Source organism: Monodelphis domestica, chromosome 3 (genome assembly GCF_027887165.1).
Source record: "Monodelphis domestica isolate mMonDom1 chromosome 3, mMonDom1.pri, whole genome shotgun sequence".
Taxonomy (NCBI): Eukaryota; Metazoa; Chordata; class Mammalia; order Didelphimorphia; family Didelphidae; genus Monodelphis; species Monodelphis domestica.
The window spans coordinates 299,535,266-299,559,859 of record NC_077229.1 but is presented as its reverse complement, the minus strand read 5'-3'; the positions used below and the strand labels follow the sequence as shown (position 1 = coordinate 299,559,859).

The window sequence follows — 24,594 nt, the reverse complement described above, 5'->3', positions numbered from 1 at the left end:
AGACTCTGCCCTCTTGTGCTGGGAGGCAAGATGCTGCAGTCCATAAAGTCATTGCCTCTGCCTGGTCCACATAGATAGGTTAAAGAAGTCAAGAACTGCCTTGTGATATAGTTCATGTCAGAGCTTTAATTCTCATCTCTATCAGTGATTATCTTCAATGCAAGATATTTTTCTTACTCTTAGTTGACACCTTTTTAGGGACCCAGGAAGTCATGGCCTCTCAAAAAATAGAGGCCACCAAAACTAGAAATGTTTGAATTTGCAATTCTCCTTCACTTTCAAATTATTTTTGTTTTTACATCAAAAATTTCTTCTCCCTCTGCCCAATAGTGTATATATATTTGCAGAGGTAGGAGGAGGTCCATGCTTATAGAATATGGTATATTGATTTTTTTCTCTTTTTTTAAAGCCATCTGCCCATATCCATTTAGTCAGTTGTCATCTCCACCTTATCTTCTTAATTATTTCTACTTATCTTGCTTACACCTAATCTATAAATTTATGCTTCCAGTATCCTAATTAAGACCATAATTTGGCCTTTATATTTAGACTCCCTGCCTAAATTCTTTCTATAGTCTGTTCCCCATAGAACTCTGAATACCTTAATCTTAAAAAAAAATTTTATATCATCCTCCTTTTTTAATAAAACGAACTTTTCATTTAAGAGCATGTGCTATTCACATGGGACATAAATGTTTAGGGTCATTTCACCTTGTATGGATTCTGCATTTCTCCATATGTATCTTTTGTTTTCCCTAAAAAGAGTAAGTTCCTTGGCAACAGGAGTGGATATCATATAGGTTCTACAAACTCTAAACCAATGAGCTGACTTAGAAAATTTTTTAAATTATTAAAGAAATCATTAGTGAACATGTAGAAAAGGAAGAATGTTCACAAAAAACCCAACATATCTTTATTGACAATTAATTCATCACACCACACTAAACTTATTATCCTCTTTGACAATCATTTGACAAACTAGTATTTGATAAATTCTGTCGATTAGGTTTTTAGGACTTTGAAGTATTATTTTATTTTATTTTATTTTATTTTATTTTATTTTATTTTATTTTATTTTTAGTGGAAGAAAAATGAACACATTAGCCAGAAAATAATCATTTGAACCTGGATGAATGGCTGTGTCTGGATTTTGTTTTAACATTTATATAAGGCACTGGTTGCATGCTTATTAAATTTGTAGATAACAGCTAGTTAAAAAGGTGAATTAACATAGTGACTAAATGAGTAAGCATTCAGCAAGTTTCATTCTGTTCAGTCTAACAGTGGAATTGAACAGGGTTAGATTTGAAGTCTTAATCTGCTTTCATTTATAAGATAGCAGAGATGGTTATCTAAAAGATTTAATAATCTTAGTTTCATTCAATCTCAATATAGCAATCAAAAAGGTTAATGTCATCTTGGGCAAGATTAAAAGAGGCAAAGGAATTTGCTTAAGAAGCAAATGTTCTTGTCTAACATCTGAAGTATTGTTTGGCTCTTAAGCAAGGATATTGACAGGCTTCCTGGTTATGTTAGAAGCTGCTCATTGGTTGCCTTTGTGGTCCACCAGTCTTCTTGCAGTATCTGGACCAGGGAAAAGAGCTCTCCCTCACCATTCTCCAACTTCACAACTTCTACTTATATTGTGAGAGGACATTGCATGAAGAGGTTGTGTTTCTTTGGAGGTAATCACTTCTCTCTGAAGTTGAGTAAGGAAAACTTTATAATCCAGGTTACTATCATCCATTCATTGATATAGATTTACAACATCTTCATCTACTTACTATCCATCCCACAAAGCCAATTAGTGGCTAGATTTTGTAGATTCTGCTAAGATCTAGCTGCATCTTGGTGACTCAGTGAATAGATCATCATATGTGGACTCAGGGAGACCAGATTTCAGACACTTAAGTGACCCTGGGAAAGTCACAGCTTCTCTCTGGCCCAGTTTTCTCATCTATATTTGACATTTGTAAATATTAATAGCACATTTCTCAGGATATTTGTAAAGTGTCTTGCAAACATTGAAGTGCTAATAATGTCTTTATCATCATTGAACCATTTCTGCTCAAGACTACAACCTTTCTTCAAGCCTTTATCACTTCTCACTATATACATTGGTTTTCCTGCCATAAATTTCTCCTCTCCACTCCATTCATTCCCCACAAAGCTAAGTGTTTTGACAAGCACAATTCACCTCTCTACTCAATATGTTCTAGTGCTTCCCTAATAATACCTTTAGGATCAAATATACTTTCAGATTGATATTTTAAACATTTATTTCATCAACATTTATGTTAACATTTGAAAATGTTAAACTAACTTTCTTCCTCTCTCTAATTAAGAAACAGACTCGTGTAACAAATACTCCTAATCAAGCAAAACATTCTCATGGGTCATACCAAAAATATATCCCTCATTTTAAAGATTGAGTACATCTACCTTTCTTTTATACAATGGGCAGCATTTTTCATCAGTTCACTGGAATAGGTTGATTCATTGTGGATAATGAATATTAATATTAAAAATATAATATAATATAAATATGAACATTATTAATATATTTGAAAACTCATGATGTGAAGATTTCAAAGAATAAGATTTTTATGAACTTGTGCAGAGTCATGTTTGGAGAGCAGTTTATAACATATCAAAAACTTGGAAATAAACTTTTGGAAAGTTTAAAATCTGTTTATAATCCACCTTTTCATTCTTATTTAAAATTATTCCCCTTCATACTTTGGTGCAGCCAAACTGGTCCTTTTGCTCTTCCTCATTCAAGGAATTTATCTAGTACCTTCTACCTACCTTCTTTCTTGGACTTGAATTTTCCTTCTTGAGGCCTTTTATATTTTCCCTAACTCCTTCCCATGACAAAATTATCTTGAATAAATCTATATACTTAATTTGTATATGCTAATATATATCTCCATATTCCCAGTAGAAATAAGCTTAAGGGAAAGATTATTTCATTTTAATGTTTCTGTTTCCCCAGTGGCTATTACTCTCCTGTAACATAATAGATAGTTATTACTAAATAATGCTTGTTAATTTCTGTGTTTGTATAGACTGAATAGTAAAGAGATGTTTAAACTATAAAACTTTATTTTGGGATAAAGTTTTTTTCCCCTTTAGCTTTGCATACATAATTTATAAAGTTTTAAGATAGCATTGCTACTGATTTGAAGGTTCTTAAGAATAATAATTTTGACATTATGTATTTTTCCAGATTTCAATTCTAAATCCAATTGCCACTTATCTCTTAAAATGTTTTCTTATGCGAGTGTATATTAAACCTGTTGTGTGACAACATGCAAACATACAAACTATATAGAAAGTAAATAGGTATTTTTCTATATCCTTCATTTATAGAAGGAAGGCATTAGAGTTAGAGGTAGGGAGAGTGAGAAAGGCATCTTGTTAAAGATGGAATTTTAGTCTGGACTTAGAGAAAGCATTCTAGGCTTTGGGGGAAAGCCAGAGAAAATGCATAGAGCGAAGAGATATAGTGTCTTGTCAGTGGAACAGCAAGTAAATCTGTCCCTTGATTGGAGTGTATGTGGCAGGAGTAATGTGTAAGAAGACTGGAAAGGTAGGAGGAGGGTAGGTTATTATGAAGGACAGTACTTTTTGTATTTTGATTGGGAGTCACTGAAGTTTGGTTAGAGTGACATATTTGGACTTGTGCTTTAAGAAATCTCTTTAGTGACTGAATGGAAGATAGATTGGAGTGAGTTAGGCATCACCAGCAGGATGAAATAGTAGTAGTCCAGGTATAAAGTGGTGAGGGCTGCACTAGAATGGTGGTGGTGTGAGAGGAGAGGAGAGGAGGAGCTGTAGTTTGAGAGATTATCCACTGTGTTCTGCCACATATTCATAAGGGACCTTGCAGCTAGAAGATTTAGGAAGGGTTCCAGATAGGTAACTGTGGCTTGTTCCTAAGTTGTGTTTTTGAAGGAAACTGATATTTTAAGAACTGATGAGGAAAAAATGAATTATAGGCACTTGGGATAGGCTACTCAAAGATACCAAGATGAGAGGTAATATTCTATTTGTGAGGAATAGCAAAAAGTTCTGTTTGAATGAGCTGAAGTCCCAGAAGCAGAATAATGTATTAGAGTGGAATGGTAGTTTGGATCCATTTTGGAAAGGGGTGTAAATCAACAGGCCATGACAATAGATTGGATATTGTGGATTGTTAAATGGTGAGGTATTGTCCTGTGTATAATTTTCTTGGATCTTCATTTTGCATCAGTTTATATAAGTCTTCCCAATACTTTTCTATATTCTTCATATTTATTTTTTTATAATGCATTAATATTTCATTTCATTTATGGATCATAATTCAATTAGTCACTCCCTAGTTAATGGCATCATTTAATCGAATTGTTTGCTTATGTTTATAAACATACTGATATAAATATTTTTAATATATTGTACTTTCTATTTTTGATCCTGAATTATAATCCCAACAATGCATACTCTCTAAGTCAAAATACATAATTTGTTTTGAATTAATAACTTATAGTTAAATAATCGTTTAAAAATAAATTAAAAGTAATTTAGTCATTCTATTTTATATCTATTTTAATGAGCTTCAAAATTCTCTGGAAAACATTGCAATTCTGTTAAAGTCTTTGTAACTATATATCACTTTTATTTGAAAATAAAACATTTTCATTCTTGTGATAACAAACTTAGATATCAGCTTTCAAATAGTGTGACTTATAGAGCAATTAGCCTTAGAAGAGGCTTACATTTTAGTAGCCTTAGCTTTTTGTATTATACCCCCAAATTTTGTTATTAGGACACAAATTGATTTCTCCTTTATAATCATTTCTGATATATTTTAAAATTCATTTGATGTGCTGATGAATGGTTAGATTCTGAAATCATTTCTTTATGACCTAATACTTAATTTTTGAAACTGAGTTTTAATTATTCACTTTTCTTGGACATTACATTTCAATTTCTCAGCAAAAGTTGTAATGGTCTTAATAATCCATATTTTTGCTTTAGACCTTTCTAGTTTGTTTATTGAAGCCTTTTACTTTTTCTTCAAGATACACAGAAATTAGATCACCTATTGTGCTTTTTGTAATAAGTATTTTCTGTAGGACATTTTGTTTACTGTTATGGCCTTTTCCTTTATTGGTAATGATGTAACATTGATAGTGTAGGTACATTGATTCCCTGCTTTTTTTGCTATTTGTCCCAGATGCTTTTTTTGGGAAAATTATTCACCATATTCATCTTTTAGAAGTCCTATTTAGCATAGTTTACTATCTTGTCTAACACCTTTTTAAAATTTAGCTTCAAAAGTAATTTTAAAAATTGCACAAATATTGTTTGGGGGTGCATGGGAATTTTTAAAATCCTTGCAAAAGTCATTGAAGTATTTCTTTGCTCTTGTCTTTTAGCTTGATCCAAGGTTCATTCAGCCCTTTTTGGCAGATTGTCAACAAACTGTTGCCAAACTGGATAATCAGAACATGAAAGCCATTAAAGGACTTGAAGACAGGCTTTATGCACTGGACCAGATGATAGCTAGCTGCGGCCGACTGGTAAATGAACAAAAAGAACTTGCTCAGGTAATTATGTCCCTCATACTAAAAAAAAAAAAAAGCCTTGTAATTGTTCTGTATAGTATCCATTCACCAAAAGAGTCTATATCAATATGTGGTTCCTTTTAATTGTGGATTAGACTTGTAACAACTTTTATAACTGATTTAAGACTAAAATAAAAATGAGATGATTTAAAAACTAATTGTAGGTAAATGGGTAGCTCAGTGGATTGAGAGCCAGGCCTAGAGATGGGAGGTCCTAGGTTCAAACCTCACCTCAGATATTTCCCAGCTGTGTGACCCTAGGCAAGTTACTTAACCTCCATTGCCTAGCCTTTACCACTCTTCTGCCTTGGAACCAATGCACAGTATTGATTCCAAGACAGAAGGTAAGGATTTTAAAAAGGTTCATTAAAAAACATTATAAAAGTGGGTATTTCCACTGCAGATATTTGTTAAGGAAGGCCAGGTTAGGTTATGTTGATTTAAAAATGGCTTAAATATTATTTATTGTTGTTTCATGGAAATTTACTTTGACTTTAAGATAATCAAGTAGTAATTTTTTTGCAATGCTGGCAGCTGTTTGAAATTAGTCAATTCTGATGTGGAAAAATGGGGACTCTAATACATATATATGGCCATGTGTGCACATGTATTTACACAAATACACAAAATTTATCAGTAAAATAATGTTTTGAAAACTTTTTTTAAAATGATGTTATTTCTTAAGCCTTTAGAAAATTTTTAAAAGCTAAAAAAATCCCTTAAGGTGTTATATAGTTCAACATAATTTCTTTGTAGTTTTCAAAAATTTTCTATACCCAACAACTTAAGAACTACAACATTATATAGATGGTTGTTCTTTTTGGGGGGGAGAAAAATGGAAGCACTCACCTACTTTGTGGCACTATGCTAGGCAATTTACAGTTCTCATTTAATCCTCATGACTGAGAGATAGAAGCTATTTTTATTTCCATTTTAAATTTGAAGAAATTAAAGCAGACCCAGGAAAAATGGTCCCACAGATAGTAAAAGTGTGGGACAGGGTTTGAATTAAAAGTCTTTTTGACTCTAGGCCTGATTATTTAATGTGTTCTGCCACGTATCTAAGAAGTGATGAGGAAAAAATGAATTATAGGGACTTGGGATAGGCTACTCAAAGATACCAGAATCTCATTCTGGTATAATTCTATTTAATATTCTTTTTGTTTGAATGATCTGAAGTCCCTGAAGGAAAATGATGTATTAGAGTGGAAGGGTAGGTTAGATCCAAATTGGAAAGGGGTCTAAATACAAGACAGAGGAGTTTACATTTGATCCTGGAGTCCTAGATTTGAATTGTGTAATGCCATGTGCAGTATTATGTTTTAAGTAATTGTTACAGCATTAGTTCTGGTGAAGGATGATGAGGTTCTGAACTACAGTATTGGCTTTGTGAATGCAGATAAGGAAATAGGTGTAAGATATGTTTTGTTCCCCCAAAGTTAGTTACTATGGAGATTATAAAGAATAAAAATAACTAGAAATTCATAGTAAACAAAATATAAGAAAAAAGCTGGTAGAGATTTAACACATGGGGCAAATGATCTTACTTTAAGACTTGGTAGAATAAAACCTATCCACTGGACTTTACTTCTGGATAAGATATACCTTATTCAAAAGAAACAGAAGAGGTAAAGAGAGCTGGAGGAATGTATCCTGCCTATCCCTGTGCTAAATTTTTTAGTTTATTGCTTTTTTCTGATCTTTTCTGTATAGATCAACAAAATGCCAAGATTTGGTAATAATGAATTTTCTGTATATAAAAGGAAACTGATGATCAGCCACATTTCAGATATAATTTGATAAATATGACATTTATTTTCTGAGAATTAACTTTATTTCAGCTGTCTCAGTGTATTGAATAAAAAAATTATCCTTGAAGTTGACAATTATTCTATATCATTGATCATAGGATCATAGATCTTAGTGGTTTCTTTCTTGAGATGAAAAAAGATCTAAAGGGGTCTAAGTAAAATTTAGAAAATGTCAAGCTGAGAGAAGTTAATGCCTTGCCCAAGATACTAGGTCCTCTGACAATTTAGCACTCTTTCAACTGATACAGGTAGAAGATATAGTTCTTAGGTATAGGGGAATTTGTCTAAAACTATAAAAAAAATTAAATTAGAACAGCAAACTATCACTAGGTGGCACTGCTGAAGAGCAGTGCATACTAATATTCAACTTTTTTTTTAATGTTATCTATAATAAGAAGTTTGGTAAATTCAGTTATGAGCGTTTACATCTGAAATTGTTATTTATCTGTAATTTGATTTTTAAAAAAAGCATTACTTTAATGAATCAGATCATTTAACATTTTAAAAGAATTAGATTAATTTTCAGATTATTGTTATTTTTCTGCAAAATATATAATTGTGCTTCCATATATTCCTTATCATGGAGGTGATCTGGTTCTTGGAAGTTTTCAACAAGAATTCAAATTCTGACATAGCTCCTATTGATATTGATAGAGTGTGTCCAAATTGAAATTGATAGGCATTGATATTGATATTGATAGGGGTTTATCCAAATTTGGGGAGCAGATTGGCCACTAGGTGATTTAACTTCTGTAGTTCCAACTACTCAGTGGGAGTAGTGGCATATTCAATTTATGAATATGAATTTATATAAACAGGGCTTCAAAAATTCTTATACTTATATAAATTGTATGTTTATAGATTATTACATATATACATATGAACTATATGTTTATAGTTAAGCTACTCACCCATTTTTGACCTTTCATTGATTTTCTATAAAATGAAGAAGTAAAGTTTGAACTAGAAAATACTGATTAAAAAACTGATTAAATGTTTTTGTTAAAATGTATGTTATTTTATCCTTAAGATTTCAATACTTTAAGTTTTAGGAAAAGACTTAATTTTGAAATTTACTTAATATTTTGAGTGTTCTTGTTCATAAGTATTTGTGCTAAATTTTAATCTATATATAATATATACATATAAAAAAAGAAACATTTTATTTTTAAAGGGATTTTTAGCTAATCAGAAGAGAGCTGAAAATTTGAAAGATACTTCTGTGCTTCCTGATTTGTGCCTGAGTCATGCAAATCAGTTGATGATTATGTTGAATAATCATAGAAAACTGTTGGACATTAAACAGAAATGTACCACTGCCAAACAAGAACTTGCAAATAATCTACAAGTCAGATTGAAGTAAGTGATTTCTAGTGTATTTCTTTTTTTTTTGTCAATCAATAAATATTTATTGAACCATGATCTAAACTTCTCATATCTTCATTCATCCCTATAACATTCATCTCTTATCTAAGTTATTAGAAGAAAACTACCTTTAATTCTATCATACTGTTTGTGCTAACATATGCTCATGCTTAGCAAAATTACAAAGAAATTAGGTGGATTTGAAGTGAGGAAATTCCGCTCACCATCCACTCTACCTTCATCCCTTCTCCACCATTGCTTTTCATTCATCACTGAAATCATTGGTTTCCCACTGAGGGTCTTTGCCCTTCTTTTCCCCAGTAATAAAATCACTAAGCAACAAGATGGCATAGTGGACAGAGTATGGGTCTGGGAGTCAGAAAGACTCATCTTCTTGAGTTCAAATTTGGCTTTATTTCTTCATGATCCCATTTTGGGGTTTTCTTGGCCAAGATTTTGGAGTTTTCCTTCTCCAGCTCATTTTCCAGATAAGGAAATAAAGGCAAACAGGATTAAATGACTTGCCTAGGTTCACCTAACTAATCAGAGTTGGAAGCCAGATTTGAATTCAGGAAAATGAGTCTTCCTTGACTCTAGACCTGGTGCTCTATCCACTGTGCCATCTACTTGCCCCCAGAAGACTATTATCAGAGAGTAAAAGAAGCTTCTAGTGTATTTCTAATTATAACATTTTATTTTATGCAACTGGAGTTTGACCTAAAACTTAAAACTTACTGATAAAAGAGTTTAAAAATAAATTTTTGTCAATCATATATTGACATACAAGTTGTATTTTTGATCCTAAGGTTGGGAGAATAAGGAATTGGGTTTTCTCAGGTACTGATCTAGCTGAGGTATGTCTATAGTTCTACATCTGTTCCTCAATTTAATTGCAAGTATCTTTGGGTAGTAGAGGTTTTGTGCCTTTAATTTGTTGTATGCTCACATTTACCATTCATCTGCAGGTGGTGTTGCTTTGTTATGCTTCATGCTGACAAAGAAGGAGAAAAACTACAAGCTTTACTCCGCCTTGTAACAGAGCTGCTAGAACGAGTCAAGATTGTAGAAGCTCTTAGTACAGTACCACAGATGTACTGCTTAGCTGTTGTTGAAGTTGTAAGAAGAAAAATGTTCATAAAACACTACAGGGAGGTAAGCAGGTTAAATTTTACAGACACTCACATATGACTTGAAGAATTGATGGACTACATTAATGTGTGTATATCACTTTTTATAGTGGGCTGGTGCTTTAATCAATGATGGAAAACATTTATATGAAGCTGAAAAGTCAAAAAGGGAATCTTTTGGAAAATTGTTTAGTAAGTATTCTTCATTAGTAGCTTTAATGTTTTGTTTAAATATTACTTTTAATATTTAATTTAATATTAATTTAATATTATGTTCAACCCATAAGGCTTACTAAATAAGATGCTAATATTTTGATGTTTGGTTTCCTATAGAATAGTTGGAATTACTGTCACTGGAAATGTCACAAAATGCACATTTATAAAATTCATTCATTTCTGCATATAATTATCTACAAATTATTCAAAGAAAAGTAGGAATTCTTCTATAACACTATTTTTGGGTCCTAGAACTAATGTTCTATAGAATCATAATTAAAAGGAAAGATATATAGTTAATAACCTTCATCTGCACTTAAATTAACATTGCAAAAAGCGATCATAATCCTCTGGATATATACTTCTAGAACTGCATCATTTATGCAGTTCTTTTTTTTTTTTTCAGTACTATATTACAATCATGTACATAGCTGTTCCCAATTGATGAGTATCTATTTTGTTTCTAATTCTCTTATTAGTTGCTAAATCTAACTTTTGGTATCATGGACAAACAAACTAATATAAAAAAAATGCTTCTTAATACTGCTAATGCTGTTCTATTGGTACTAAATATCTAAATATTAATGGTAATGTGGAAATTTCAAATTTTCATCTACCAGCTTATTGCTTCTAGAGCCCACCTTAGTAGAATGTTTAATTTTGGGAGGGAAGACTGCAGAGTAGGAGTATTAAACTCAACCACATACAAGGCTCTGTGGATCTGAGGAAACAAAGACAAAATATAAAATCCCTACCTAGATAGATTTAACATTGGAGAGGACAGTATTAACAGAGATAATAAATACAATAGAAATTGCACATAGTCAAATCACTGAGGCTTCCTAAATTAAATAGCACTTGTATGAAGCTATTCAATAAACTAAGGATTCAACAAGGTAGAAGTGAGAGAAAAGTGTATTCCTGGCATGTAGGATGGCCTGTTCAAAAGTACACAGGCAGGAGCCTGAATGTTTAATCATTTTTGTCAGTGTTTTTTCTTAAATAACTTTCAGTGAAATCTATGGAAGCATGCTTTTTGAAGTCTTAAGAACTGAATCTTTCTAGGGAAGAATTATTAAAATATGCTTTAATTATTCATAAGATACCAACATTTGCTTATCCTTTTTATTCCTTCTGTGTAATCATATTCTCTTCTTACAGGGAAATCTTTTTTAAGAAATCGTCTGTTTAGGGGTCTTGACTCCTGGCCTCCTTCCTTTTGTGTATGTATGCATTTTCTTAAACATTATTAAATTATACATGTTTTGATTCAACTACACTTTTTAAAATACTAGGCATTAGGGAAGAACTTGATGGGGAACCTGTCAGTAAATTTGTGTGGGAGTTTTAAAAATAATTGTAAGCATAATGAGCTTTGTGCCCAGAAGCATTTTTATTTAGTATTTAAAAGATCTCTCTTTTAAGAATCAATTGATACAAAATCTGAACTTTTTTCCATAATCTTTTTTTTTTGTATTAGAGATTGTGGATATTATAAGATTGTGGTATTATAGGATACCTATATTGAGTCTTTAATGAAAATGAAGGAAACCGAAAACCCTGAAAAATGCTGAATGTGTATATACAACATATAAAGTGTAGGAGTATATATGAGTTATAAATTTAGGAGAAACAAGACAAGTTGATTGTCATAATTTACCAAAACATAGGTAACTGATAAATAATCATAATAGCATCGATTTTGGCTAGTACTTCAGAATTCTTTGCTGTAGATCACTGAAATGAAAATATGTTGTAAGGTCAAAATTAGCTAACTGAGCCTTTTGAATTATATGAATTTCTACATAGAAGTGCTAACTGAAATTGAATCCTTTGGAAAAATTTCATTTTCAACAACGTAATTTGATCACATCGAAACCCATTATGCGTATTGGCTTTTGCCTTTTAAGTCTTGTTTTTATCATGTTTCTGTGCCCATGTTACATTCAGACTCGAAAGCCTCGGAAATTTGATGGTGAACTTCCAGATATTTCCTTAACTGATTTGAAGTTTCTGCAGTCTTTCTGTCCTTCAGAAGTACAACCATTACTCAGGTAAATGGTCTTACTATGCTTGATTATAGCTATGATCATTATTTGTTTTCATTATAATACTAATTTGCGGGGTTATAGTTAGTATGTAAGACAATCAAGACAAAATAGAAATATAACACAGTATAGAAGAATAAAAGCAACTATGGAATTGGTGGTCTTCGGGTCAAAGTATGTCTTTCTTACTCATTTATAATTTTTAAATTAAATTCTTTTTTTTTTTAACCCTTACCTTCCGTCTTGAAGTCAATACTGTATATTGGCTCCAAGGCAGAAGAGTGATAAGGGCTAGGCAATAGGGGTCAAGTGACTTTCCTAGGGTCACACAGCTTGCAAGTGTCTGAGGCCAGATTTGAACCTAGGACCTCCCGTCTCTAGGTCTGGCTCTCAATCCACTGAGCTACCCAGTTGCCCCCGTTTATAAAATTTATTCTTGATAAATTTTTAAAAGGTAATCATACTAGCATCAGAAATAAAAATAAAAACTCTTCTTTCGCTCAGGGTTCCATTACTTTGTGACTTTGAACCTCTACACCAGCATGTACTTGCACTACATAATTTAGTGAAAGCAGCACAAAGTTTGGATGAAATGTCACAGACCATTACAGACCTACTGAGTGAACAAAAGGTAGGCTTTTTAAATTTGCAATTATGTATGGTTAAACATTAAGAATATAGTTTTTTTAGAAGGACTTACATGAACTGATATAAAATGAAATGAGCAGAACCAGAAGAACATTGTATTCATTATCAGCAATCATTTTTTTCATGAACAACTATGAGTGACCTTGTTATTTTCAGCAATATAATAATCCAAGACAGTCCCAGAAACTCATTATGAAAAATGCCTTCTGCCTCCAGAGGAAAAACTGATAGGATCTAAATGTCAAAACATAATCTCAGTATCTCTCTATATATCTATATATATTCTTCCAACCCTTAACTGTTGTCTTAGAATTAATATTGTTTATTGGTTCCAAGGCAGAAGAGCAGTAAAGGCTAGGCAGAGGAAATTAAGTGACTTGCCCAGAGTCACATAGTTGGGGAATGTCTGAGGTCAGATTTGAACCCAGCACCTCCTGGCTCTCTAGGCCTGTCTTCCACTGAGCTGCCTAGCTTTCCTCTACTATCTGTAAAATTTATATCACATTGCTTATTGTCTCAGGGAGAGGAGAGGTTAGGAAAATGAAAACAAGGAAGAGAATTTTTTACATAGTTTTTAATTCATCTGTTTTTTTGTGTTCTTTTTTTCTTCTAGGCTTCCATGAGTCAAACATCCCCACAATCTGCTACTACACCAAGGATGGAAAGTACAACAGGAATTACAACTACTACCTCACCTAGAACTCCTCCTCCACTCACTATTCAGGATCCTTTGTGTCCTCCAGTGTGTCCATTAGAAGAATTGTCTCCAGATAGCATTGATGCTCATACATTTGATTTTGAAACAATTCCTCACCCAAATATAGAACAAAACCTTCACCAAGAATCTTTAGATTTAGACTCCTTAGCTGAAAGCCCTGAATCTGATTTTATGTCAGCAGTGAATGAATTTGTAATAGAAGAAAATCTAACATCTCCTAATCCTATAAGTGATCCACAAAGTCCAGAAATGATGGTGGAATCACTGTATTCTTCAGTTATTAATGCAATTGACAGCAGACGCATGCAGGATACAAATATCTGTAGTAAAGATGATTCAGGAGACCATGCTTCTCTAAATGTTCAAATAGAAAAATGCAGAGCTGTTGCCCAGGAATCACAGTTCAATTTACAAAACATTAAAGAAGATCTCTGTCACTTCAGAACTCTTGTGCAAAAAGAACAGTGTGATTTCTCTAATTCTTTAAAATGTACAGCTGTAGAAATCCGAAATATCATTGAAAAAGTAAAATATTCCCTGGAAATAACACTAAAAGAAAAACATCAGAAAGAACAGCAGTCATTAAAAAATGAGTATGAAGCTAAACTCAATGCATTAATAAAAGATAGTGAAGAAAATGAAAAAAAGATTAATAAATTAAAAGGAGATTTAGTAGGTCTTGAAGAGGTTTTACAAAATAAAGATAATGAGTTTGCTTTGGTTAAAAATGAAAAAGAAGCTGTCCTCTGCCTACAAAATGAAAAAGATCAAAAGCTGATAGAGTTAGAGCATGCTATGAAGAACCAAAATTTTGAAATTAAAGAACTGAAGCAGTCACGAGAAGTTGTGTTGGAAGATTTGAAAAAGCTTCATGTTGAGAATGAAGAAAAATTACATCTTCTTAGGGCAGAGCTTCAAAGTTTGGAGCAGAGTCACCTGAAGGAACTAGAAGATACTCTTCAAGACAGGCATTCTCAGGAATTTGAAAAAGTTTTGAGTGACCACAAGGTTTCTTTAGATAATTTAAAAAAGGAAAATCAACAAAAACTCGATCAGATACAAGAATCCCATATAATAGTTGTCCAAGAAAAAGAACAGCAGTTACAGGAGTTAAAATTTAAAGTTTCTGATTTGTCTGACCTGAGGTGCAAGTTAGAGGTTGAACTTGCTTTGAAAGAAGCAGAAACTGATGAAATGAAAATATTGTTAGAAGAAAGCAAAGCCCAACAGCAAGAAACCTTAAAGATTCTCATTGAAAAAGAAACAGAAAACTTGAGATCAGAGATAAGCATGTTAAATCAGAAGATTATAGATAATAATGAGAACTACCAAATAGGCTTAGCAGAGCTGAAAACGCTAATGACCATTGAAAAAGATCAGTGCATTTCAGAGTTGGTCAGTAGACATGAAGAAGAATCAAATTTATTGAGAGCTGAACTAAACAAGGTAACATCTTTACATCAACAAGCTTTTGAAATTGAAACTAAATTGAGAGAACAAATAGTGGAATTGCAGAGTAAGTTGGAGTTGGAATTGAGTGCTCTTGAAAAACAAAGTAATGAAAGATTGGTCCAACAAGAAGAAAAATATGAAGCTATTATCCACAAGCTTGAAGAAGACAAAGAAAAAATAGTTATGAATCAAGGACAAGACAGGGAACAACTTGTTCAGAAGCTTAATTGTGAAAAAGAAGAAGCTGTTCAAGTTGCCCTTAAAGAATTTGAGTTACAGAGAGAAGCTGTTGAAAAAGAACTGTTGGAAAAAATTAAACATCTTGAAAGTCAAATAACCAAAAGGTAAGAATTCAGTGTTTATGATTGAAACTAATGTTTGTCTCTCATATTCTTGTTATAATTATCGTTTCCAAGTGATCATGTGTCCTTTATATATATATATAAATCTTACGAAGTCAAATGTATGAACTCTAACTATGTTAAGTAATCAGTTATATCTATTATCATATAGCTGATGTATCATATTATGTGTAATGATATCCTTTTAAAAAGTAAAAAAAATAGGCAAATGAAATAACATTTTGTGTGTTCACATATGTGTATGATTGAAATAACAAACTTTTAAATATTCTAATTTTTCATTGAGGTAAATGTTGGGGAAGAGTCATGTGATTGTATAAGTCAAAATTGGTATTTCAGTTATATACATAATTACTATTGTCTAGTCATTAAAGGAGTTAATTATTTTGAGCAATAATGCAGTGGCCATTTAGGAAATACCAGTAGTAGTATTAGAGTAAGTTTTTAAGCTTCCTTATAACAGAAACAACAGTATAATACTTTTAGGGTTTTCAAAGGGTTTTAATTTGATCTTTTGAATCTTTGACATGCAGCTTACTGTCGTGTGGCTCTTTTTATTCAGTATAATTTAAGTTATGAACCCAGTGTTTTACAGCTGTGTGTTCCCCTGAATTAAGAGTACTCAATGTGTTATTTTACAGTTTTAGGACTCCTCTTAAATATAGTATAAAGTTTTATAGAGATAATATATCAGGATTTCTCCTGTACAAGTTAAAAATGCCCAAAAAACCCAGGTCTCCTATTTCCAAAGATTGGAAGACTATGGATTTTCCTTTTTTGTTTTTTTTTTCCTGTCTCACATGTGTAGCAAATGGTTATTTCTGAACCATCAATATACTTTACTTCATATTGCCTTGACTAATGTCATTTTCCAGTAAAGTAATACATTTAATTATACCCCTTTATAATTTATAGTCCTGTAGCCACTTAAAATCCTATTTCCATAGACTCAACTATGTCTTGTAATGTTGTTTTGGTTAATGTCATATTTTTATGCAGCCATTTTAATGATGTTTGGTAAGGCATCATGCCCTTACTTTGGAACTTTACTTTGAAATATTATCACATGATAGCCATGATATGATTAGTATTATCAAAATCATAGCTGTAAGAAATGAAAAATTTATAGCACATTACTTTACGGTACAATTTTATAGATATTTAAGAAATCATCTATATATAGATCTGTCTGTAATATACAGTAGCAGATTAGAAACTTCCCATGCCTTCAAAAGCCTTATGTTTAAGGAATGTGTTTCTTCTTTTGCCAGTGTGTATGGCTAATATTGTTTCATGTTCACTTATTGCCACATTTTCTTTCATCCTGCCATATCAACTATGTTCAACTTGTTTTTAAACACAAAAAAACTTTCTTTCTGGTCCTACAAAATGTATCTAAACAATCAAGGAAAATAACATGATCCCATTTTTAAATACCGAGTAAGTGGTTTGAGAAAAAGATACTTTTCAGTCTAGTAGTATGTTCTTGTTTATGAGTATAATATTTTAAAAATTTGTAACTAAGATTTTAAAAGTTACTTTTTCTGTTTTCAGTATTAATAAAACTTAAAAATTCATTTTCCATTATAAACTTGTGAATTTTTTATTATAAAAAGCTGATCAAATTCTCAATTGTGATTTTATTGCAAGCTTATACCTAATTATTTGCCAAAGGAAATATACGATTTATTTATTAAAAATTAGTGGGGAAAATGGATTTGATTTTACTGAAATTTCATTCCTTAAAAAAGTTTTTTTCCCCAAAGTTGAAGTACCCATATGTAGAGACTTGATTCCAAGTTTATAGTGAGGATTCACTATGTCACCATCTTTCTTGTATTTTAGATACCATATTTAGAGAATTGTTGTTGTTTTTTTAAACATCTGTTGAAAATTAAACATCTGGATTCAGAAGATCTTGATATGCAGTTTGACTTGCCAACATTTTTTTCCCAATGTATAATCTTGTTTGAGGAGGTCTCAAAAAAAGAATTTTTCGAACTAGATGCCTTTGGAAGTTTCTTCCAGTTATAATTTAGTGATCTCAGGCAGGTTGAATTTTGAGAAAAGATATTGAGGTTTTTTAAGAGTTAGTGAGAGAGCAAGAACTGAACTAAACTTGTTCCTTTAGAGATACTCTTAAAAAAAATCTGCCCTTTGCTCTTTCTCTTTTATACTTATTCCCTCAACCACAGTTGCCTCCTCTGTGACTCTAGCCAGATTCTTTCCATGAAGTTGAACACAAATGTAATTTCTGTCTACTCTCCTTCCCAGGTAGATATGACTGACTTTACTAGATGTACCCATTTTAAAAAATATATTCATTTATGTCTGTCATCTATTGGGAAAAGGGTCTGTGTTTAATCACTGCATAGATGGGATACTTGAACAAATTAATCCTGAGAATAACTAGAAATAATAGAAATAGAAATGAAATAAGAATACTGAACAAGTCGAGAATATAATTGTTTTGCCTCATATCTATTAGTTTTGTCCTTGAGCTCATCATCTGTAAATGAGAGATTAGACTGAGGTACTTCTAAAGTCCTTTGCATTACTAGATACATGATGATGACTAAGAACAATTAAAAATTCTATATGAAGTTCAATACAGAATTAAGATAGTAACACCTCGGTTATTCCTCACATTAATTGAACCAATATTTCCTCTGGTACAGTAGAAACTCATTTTTTTTTGTTTGTTTGCTTTTGAAAGAATGAAAATCCATTAAGTGAAATTTTGGTGGAGATTTCCATTACAAATTCCTTCTCATTCTTTTAAAACTTATACCACTCAATAATCAAAATAAAAACTTTTCATTAGTTTTAATTCTTCATAGTTTAAAAAGACCTTTCCTATACATTATTTTCATGATCCTTGACCTAAAAGATTATATAAAGATATAATTAAAAATGAAATTGTATTTGCGATCTCTCAGTATGATCTGAAATAACATGTAGTTATGGTTCCATGTCAGGTTCAGTCCAAGAGTTTATTTAAGGTACTGGATATATGAGAAGGTAGCTCATTTTCCTTCGGAAATACCAGAAGTATACTCAACAGGCTAATTTCAGTGTAGCACTTATGACAGTACACTGAAAGCTAATATATGAGTTGAAATTTCTGGGTTTTATTTGCTATTGGCCTAAAAGATTATACAAATTTCCATATGATCTTTAATATCTTTTAAAAAAGATTTGTGTAAACTTTTTTACTAAAATAAATGAAAACGACTAGGATAATCAACATGGTTATAGCTATCAATTTTTCTTAAATAGGAAGCCTCCTTTATGTTGCACTTGAGATTTACCCTTTTTTCTATTAAACAATTGAAAATTGATACTAGGAGTTGTTGACTAGGCATTAGAATAAGAATTATTCCCCCCCAAAAGTATCATCTTCCTAATTTTCAAGGTGTTATCCTGGTGTTATCCTTGACTCTGTTTTTAATTAATGTTTCTGCTGCATTCCTGTCTCAATTCTCAAATCAACTCCAGACTGTGAGAGGGCCCAACATCACGTACACCAGTGAAACTTATGCAGCAACAGCTAAAGACAGGCAAGCCTTGAGAGCTACAGGCATGGATAAGAGAGCACCAGCACCCAGCAGCCCCTGCCCCCAAGCTAGAACTTAGACCAACAAGAAAGGGTGTGTACAATGACACCCCAGCACCTCCCAGAGGGAGGCTACAAACTCCTCCATTCTGGGCTGCCTCCCCATCCAAGAAAGAGAAAAGTTAAAAAAAAAACAAAAACAACAAAACAAAACACGTAATTGAAACCTAAAAGCACATAACAAAACCTTTTCAGGACATAAGAGGAACACTAGGTGAGGAAGAGGAAAGGGTCTTCTACTGGTATTGTTGCCTAAACTTCCTGGATACACACCTGAGGTACCTAAATCCTGAGGTAACTAAATCCACATCCAACCTGCTGCCAGGTCTTTTTCATTTTACCAGGCCTCCATCCTGGACATCTTAAACTAGATATACTGTAGACATTTTAAATTTAATCTGACCAAAACTGGATTCCAACCTGTTGTAAGGCTTGTTGATTTTACCATTGTAGCATTACTTTCTCTGACATTGCCATTCCATAGTATAGGACTTCACCTATTGCCATTCTATACTGGTTGATCTACCTTCTATAAGTTTTTTATCACTCCAGGCTATTCTCCATTCACAGCTGTCAAAAAGTTCTTCCTAAAGCATAGGTCTGACCATGCCACCCATGACTACTCCAGTGGTTCCCAGTTACCTCTAGGATCAAATACAAAATCTTTTGACATTCAAATCCTTTTACAGGCTGATCCCCTCCAACCTTTCCAGTCTTCTTACACCTTATCTCTATCCTCTCTACAGTCCAGCCGCATACCTCCTCAAACAAGATCGTCTTTCAACTCTCATTCCTACAGCACTCTCCATCTCTGCTTCTTGGCTTCCTTTATACTCAGCAAAAATCTTGTCTTTACAGGACAGTGCTGTCACTTCCCTCTGTTGAGTATCTATAATTTATCCTTGTGTATGTCTTGTTTGTACATAGTTGTTTGCATGTTGTCTCTCCCATTAGACCAAATAAGAATATTCTTTTTTTTTGTATCCTGTGTTTAGTTGGTAACACAAATAAAATGGTATTAAAAGTATTCATGGTATTAAAAGTGAAAGCACTCAGAATTCCAGTTAGATTATGACACAGTTCCTCAACCAGTAGGCTTTTATTATTACTTAAGATCTCAAAATCTTACCTGACTGTCTCAAAATGATACCCATTATATATATACATACATATATACATACATACATATATAAAATTTCCTCACAACAGCCATAGGTATGAATATTATTCCAAATTTACATAGGGCTAAATGAATCTAAAACTTACACTTTAACCGTATTGCTGCTTTAATCTCCAAGCAAATGCTATTTTCCTATCTTATTTTCCTATCTATTCCTATATATTTCTTGGATTGCCCATATGGAGGGGGGAGCATAGGTAGTAGCAACAGTATTAGTAGAAACTAATACTAACTTTTAAGCATTGTCAGGAAGATAAAATGTTCAAGAAAATAAGCAAGTTTTACATAAGTGTTTTGTATACATTGTTTCTTAGCTCTAATTAGGTTTATGTGTTGACTAAAAAAATAGCCAAGAACAAGTGGTATTTTTTGTTTCTTAGGACAACAGATTAAAAAAAAACTTTAGTCTTTAAAGGCATTTCGAAAGCCATTTGTACATACTTCATTCATGAACTCTGGATCCATTTTCACTTGAGATTTTTGTTGCAGACTTAGACAAAACCATAGTAGCATCTATTTATTTTTAAAGAACTATTACTTTCTCTTTTAGAATCAATACCAGGCAGAAGAGCAGTAAGGGCTAGGCAATGGAGGTTTAGTGATTTGGCTCAGGGTCACATAAGTAGGAAGTGTCTCAGGCCAGATTTGAACCCAGGGATCTCCTGGTCCCTGGGTCTGGCTCTTAATCCACTGAGCAACCTAACTTCCCTAGTAGCATCAAGTCATCTTCTGAGTTTTGAGAGAGCTAAGTGGCATTTAGATAAAAACTAAATATAACCAGAAGCTAAATAAAATTAATGGCTTAAAATCATGTAACAACCATCTTATTTTATAGAGGAGCTAAAGGTTTGAAAGATCGAAAAGAAATTTTCCTAAGGAATGGAAGTAAACCAGTGAAGGTGGTTGTGAAAGTACACAACATAGGTTTATGTGCCATTTTAGTCTTAATACAAACTAAACTTAAATTATATAACATGTTTTTCACTTTTTGGATTTCACATGAAGCTATAATCCCTTTCAGTTCCAATTCTTTATTAATAAAGAATTATTTTCCTACCTAGCTTTATTGGTTTGAGGGGAATTTTTCCTGTTCTTTCCCTTAGAGGAAAACATTTGAAGTGTTCAAAGAGGTGTTTGATAGAATAAGAGTTTTCAATCTGGAATCTGTAAAATTGTTCATGAATTTTTTTTTACTGTTTCAATATAACTAATTACCTGACTTCATATCCATAACACAAAAAGGTTGAAAACTTTTTGTTTGTGTAAGCAAGATGTGTTTGATGACTGACTTTTTTTTTTCCTGGAAAGAGCAAATGACTATGTTCAGGGCAGCACCTTGATACAAAGAATATATTATTTGAAGAGCCAAATGTCCTTCATTCCTTTTACGTCTTAGATTCTAACTGCATTGTTAGGGAGTACAATTTGAGAGATAGCAGGAACCTCAGTACCATTTAGTCTAGTCCATACAAGATATTTCACTACTCTCTCTAGCTTTTGCTTAAAATACTTCCAAAGAAGTGATCTACCCCATCTTGAAGCAAGCAATTCCACTTGGAGACAGCTGTAATTGTTAGGAAGTTATTTTGTTTTTACTTTTTTCCTGGCATAAAGACTGAACTGGAGTTAGGAAGAACTGATTTCAAAACTGGCCTCAGACCTCTGCATGACCGCAATACACAAACCACTTGCCTCTACCTTGGTTTATTCATCTGTAAAATGAGGATAATAATGGTACCTATTCCCAAAGTTTTTGTGAGGATAAAAAGAAATATTTGTAAAGGACTTGACAATTATTTTCTTTCTCTATTAAAATATTAATAGTTTTTTGAAAATTGCATAAATGGGAAGTTTTTTCTCTTGTGTCTGAAAGATATAATGGAATTTGATCATGGGGTCATCACTTGCTGGTGAAAGCATTTTTTTAAATTCAAAGAGATTTTATTTTCTCAATTATGTGTAATAATAATATTCAGCATATGTCTTACAAAATTATAAGATCCAAACTGTCTCCTCCCTCTGCTCTCTTAGAAATGGTAAGCAATTTGATCTGGGCCATACATGTATTGTCATGCAAAACACACTTCTATATTGGCTTGGTCATTATTGTAAGAGCACCATCATGCCCAACCAAAACCACAAATAAAACCATAAATACACTGAGTGAAAGTTTGTATTCCTTGATCTTGCTCCTCAGTCAATTCTCTGGAGGTAAAACAGTCTTCCTTTACATCATAAAATATTATTATATTTATCATCATACAATATTGCTATTTCTGTATACAGTGTTCTCCTGGTATTTTGCTTTATATTAATTCATGCAGATCTTTCCAGCTTTTCCTGAAATCCTTTCCTTATCATTTTTTATAGCAAAATAGTATTCTATCACCATGTATACCACAATTTGTTCAGCTATTCCCCAATTAAAGGATATCCCCTCAATTTCCAATTCTTTGGAAGGCATTTTTTCTTAATAATTAATAATTATTAATATTATGCATTAGGGAGATGACAGTTTTTCCATTTAACTTAAGCTATAGCAGCACTAGGTAGAAATGACCTGAGGAGCAAATATTTTGGCCAAAAACATGAGTTCTTATAATTAGAGCTCTTTAAAACTGGAATGACTATCTTGTCAGGTATAGTATGTTTAGTTTCATAGGAAATCTTAAGGCATAGCCTAGCTGACCATATTCTAGAAAATATGTTAAAGAATGGAGGATAACTTTTAAAAGTTTTTTAATCCTTTTTTGGGTAACATAAGAATGACACAAAGTATAAGCTCTTAGCTACAGTGATATTGCTATATTATCATACCATGTCCTTTCAGTTGCTTTTTCCAAATCATAGGAAGCCAGAATTCATGTAGATATGTTCTCAGTATTATTTAAGCATTACTATGTTTGAAGGGAAAAAAATTCTCTTATAATATATCACAATTCTTTTTATAAACCTATTAATTGCTAAGGTACGGTAACATCATTGAAGTATTTAAGAAGGCATTTATTTCATTAATTTAATAGCTTGTTCTCAATATTATATTCGCTTTTCAAGTCCTCCCATTGAGCATACCAGTGAAGATTCATCAAGTTTAGTTGCTGAACTTCAGGAAAAACTTCAGGAAGAGAAGGCCAAGTTTTTAGAACAACTTGAAGAACAAGAAAAAAGAAAGAATGAAGAAATGCAAAATGTTCGAACATCCTTGATTGCAGAGCAACAGGTAAGTTTGTCTTTCTTTTCCTGGGGATTTGCAGGGAATTAACAGCATTAGGACTAATATTTGCCTGTGTAGTCTATCTAATCAGCCTTGTTCCCCATAAGACCTAAAAATGATAATGGAAATCTACTATTCAAGAGGCCTAACTAAGGAAATCTTTTAGGAGTAGGACAGTAAGATAGAAAGTTCCCTGAAAGATCTATAAACAAAAAAATTTGTTTTCAAATTAGGAAGTGATGAGACAGATCAGAAATCATAATACTTAATTTATCTGGTAAATGATTTTTGGCTATAGTTTTCATTTAAAATGAACCTATTACAGTGTAGTTAATCAAGATTAACTTAGAGTTCCCTCATGTTATATGATTTGATCACTATCCTGGTTGCAGTGAAACTTCTTACGATTTTCCTGGAGAAATGGGTCACATTTTGAGTAGGGATTATTTCATTCTTTGTACTGTACACCCAATTTCCAGTTCCCATTTTAATGAATAGTTGACACCTAATTAAATTAGCATTAGACAGGAGTTATACAATTCAGCAACTTATCTCTCTGACTTTATGACTTGATAAAATAAGGGTTTACAAGAGAGCATTGTACACTGATACATTGTGGCACAATTGAATGTAATAGACTTTTCTACTGAGAAAGATATCCACGTCCAAAAAATTAACTGTGGAAGCAGAAGAAAAACATGATCAATCATGTAGTTTGATAGGGATGTGATTAGGGGTTTGATATTAAAAGTTTATTGCAAATATGAATAACATGGAAATAGGTTTTGAACAATAATACATTTATAACCCAGTGGAACTACTTGTCAGTTCTAGGAGTGGAGAGGAAAAAGTAGGTGGGTATCATGAATCATGTAACCATGGAAAAATATTCTAAATTTTAAAAATACAGGTTTAGACTAAGCGATTTAAGGACCCAACCTATTCAGAAATTCAAAATTAGTCTGCAACCTAAAAAAAACCCCAAATTACCAGTACTTTTTGTAAGTGTTTTGAGGAGAGGTAAGGGGGAAAGAAAAGTGAAGTAAGCTTCACTCATAACTACTATACTGTAGTAGAAAGTTCTGAACTTGCAACTAGCATATATGGTTTTGTGGCCTTCTAATTTTTCAGTCTTTTCTGAGGAAAATAGTAAACATTTACATTTATAGTAAATAGTAAACATGTACATTTAAACTTATTGACTAATGTCCTTATCCATATAAATACA

The 24,594-nt window shown here is 32.3% G+C and overlaps 1 protein-coding gene across 5 annotated transcripts in view; it reads left to right on the top strand.

Moving 5' to 3' along the window:
* RB1CC1 (RB1 inducible coiled-coil 1) overlaps positions 1-24,594 on the top strand; it is an 87,632-nt gene that overhangs the window by 36,824 nt on the left and 26,214 nt on the right. For all 5 annotated transcript variants that reach the window (XM_056823913.1, XM_056823909.1, XM_056823911.1 and 2 more), the window contains 9 exons: positions 5,421-5,591; positions 8,595-8,779; positions 9,751-9,937; positions 10,023-10,104; positions 11,290-11,351; positions 12,079-12,182; positions 12,681-12,807; positions 13,438-15,338; positions 23,207-23,372. In XM_056823913.1, the coding sequence (XP_056679891.1) occupies positions 5,421-5,591; positions 8,595-8,779; positions 9,751-9,937; positions 10,023-10,104; positions 11,290-11,351; positions 12,079-12,182; positions 12,681-12,807; positions 13,438-15,338; positions 23,207-23,372 (2,985 nt within the window). The remainder of the gene's footprint in view (positions 1-5,420; positions 5,592-8,594; positions 8,780-9,750; positions 9,938-10,022; positions 10,105-11,289; positions 11,352-12,078; positions 12,183-12,680; positions 12,808-13,437; positions 15,339-23,206; positions 23,373-24,594) is intronic.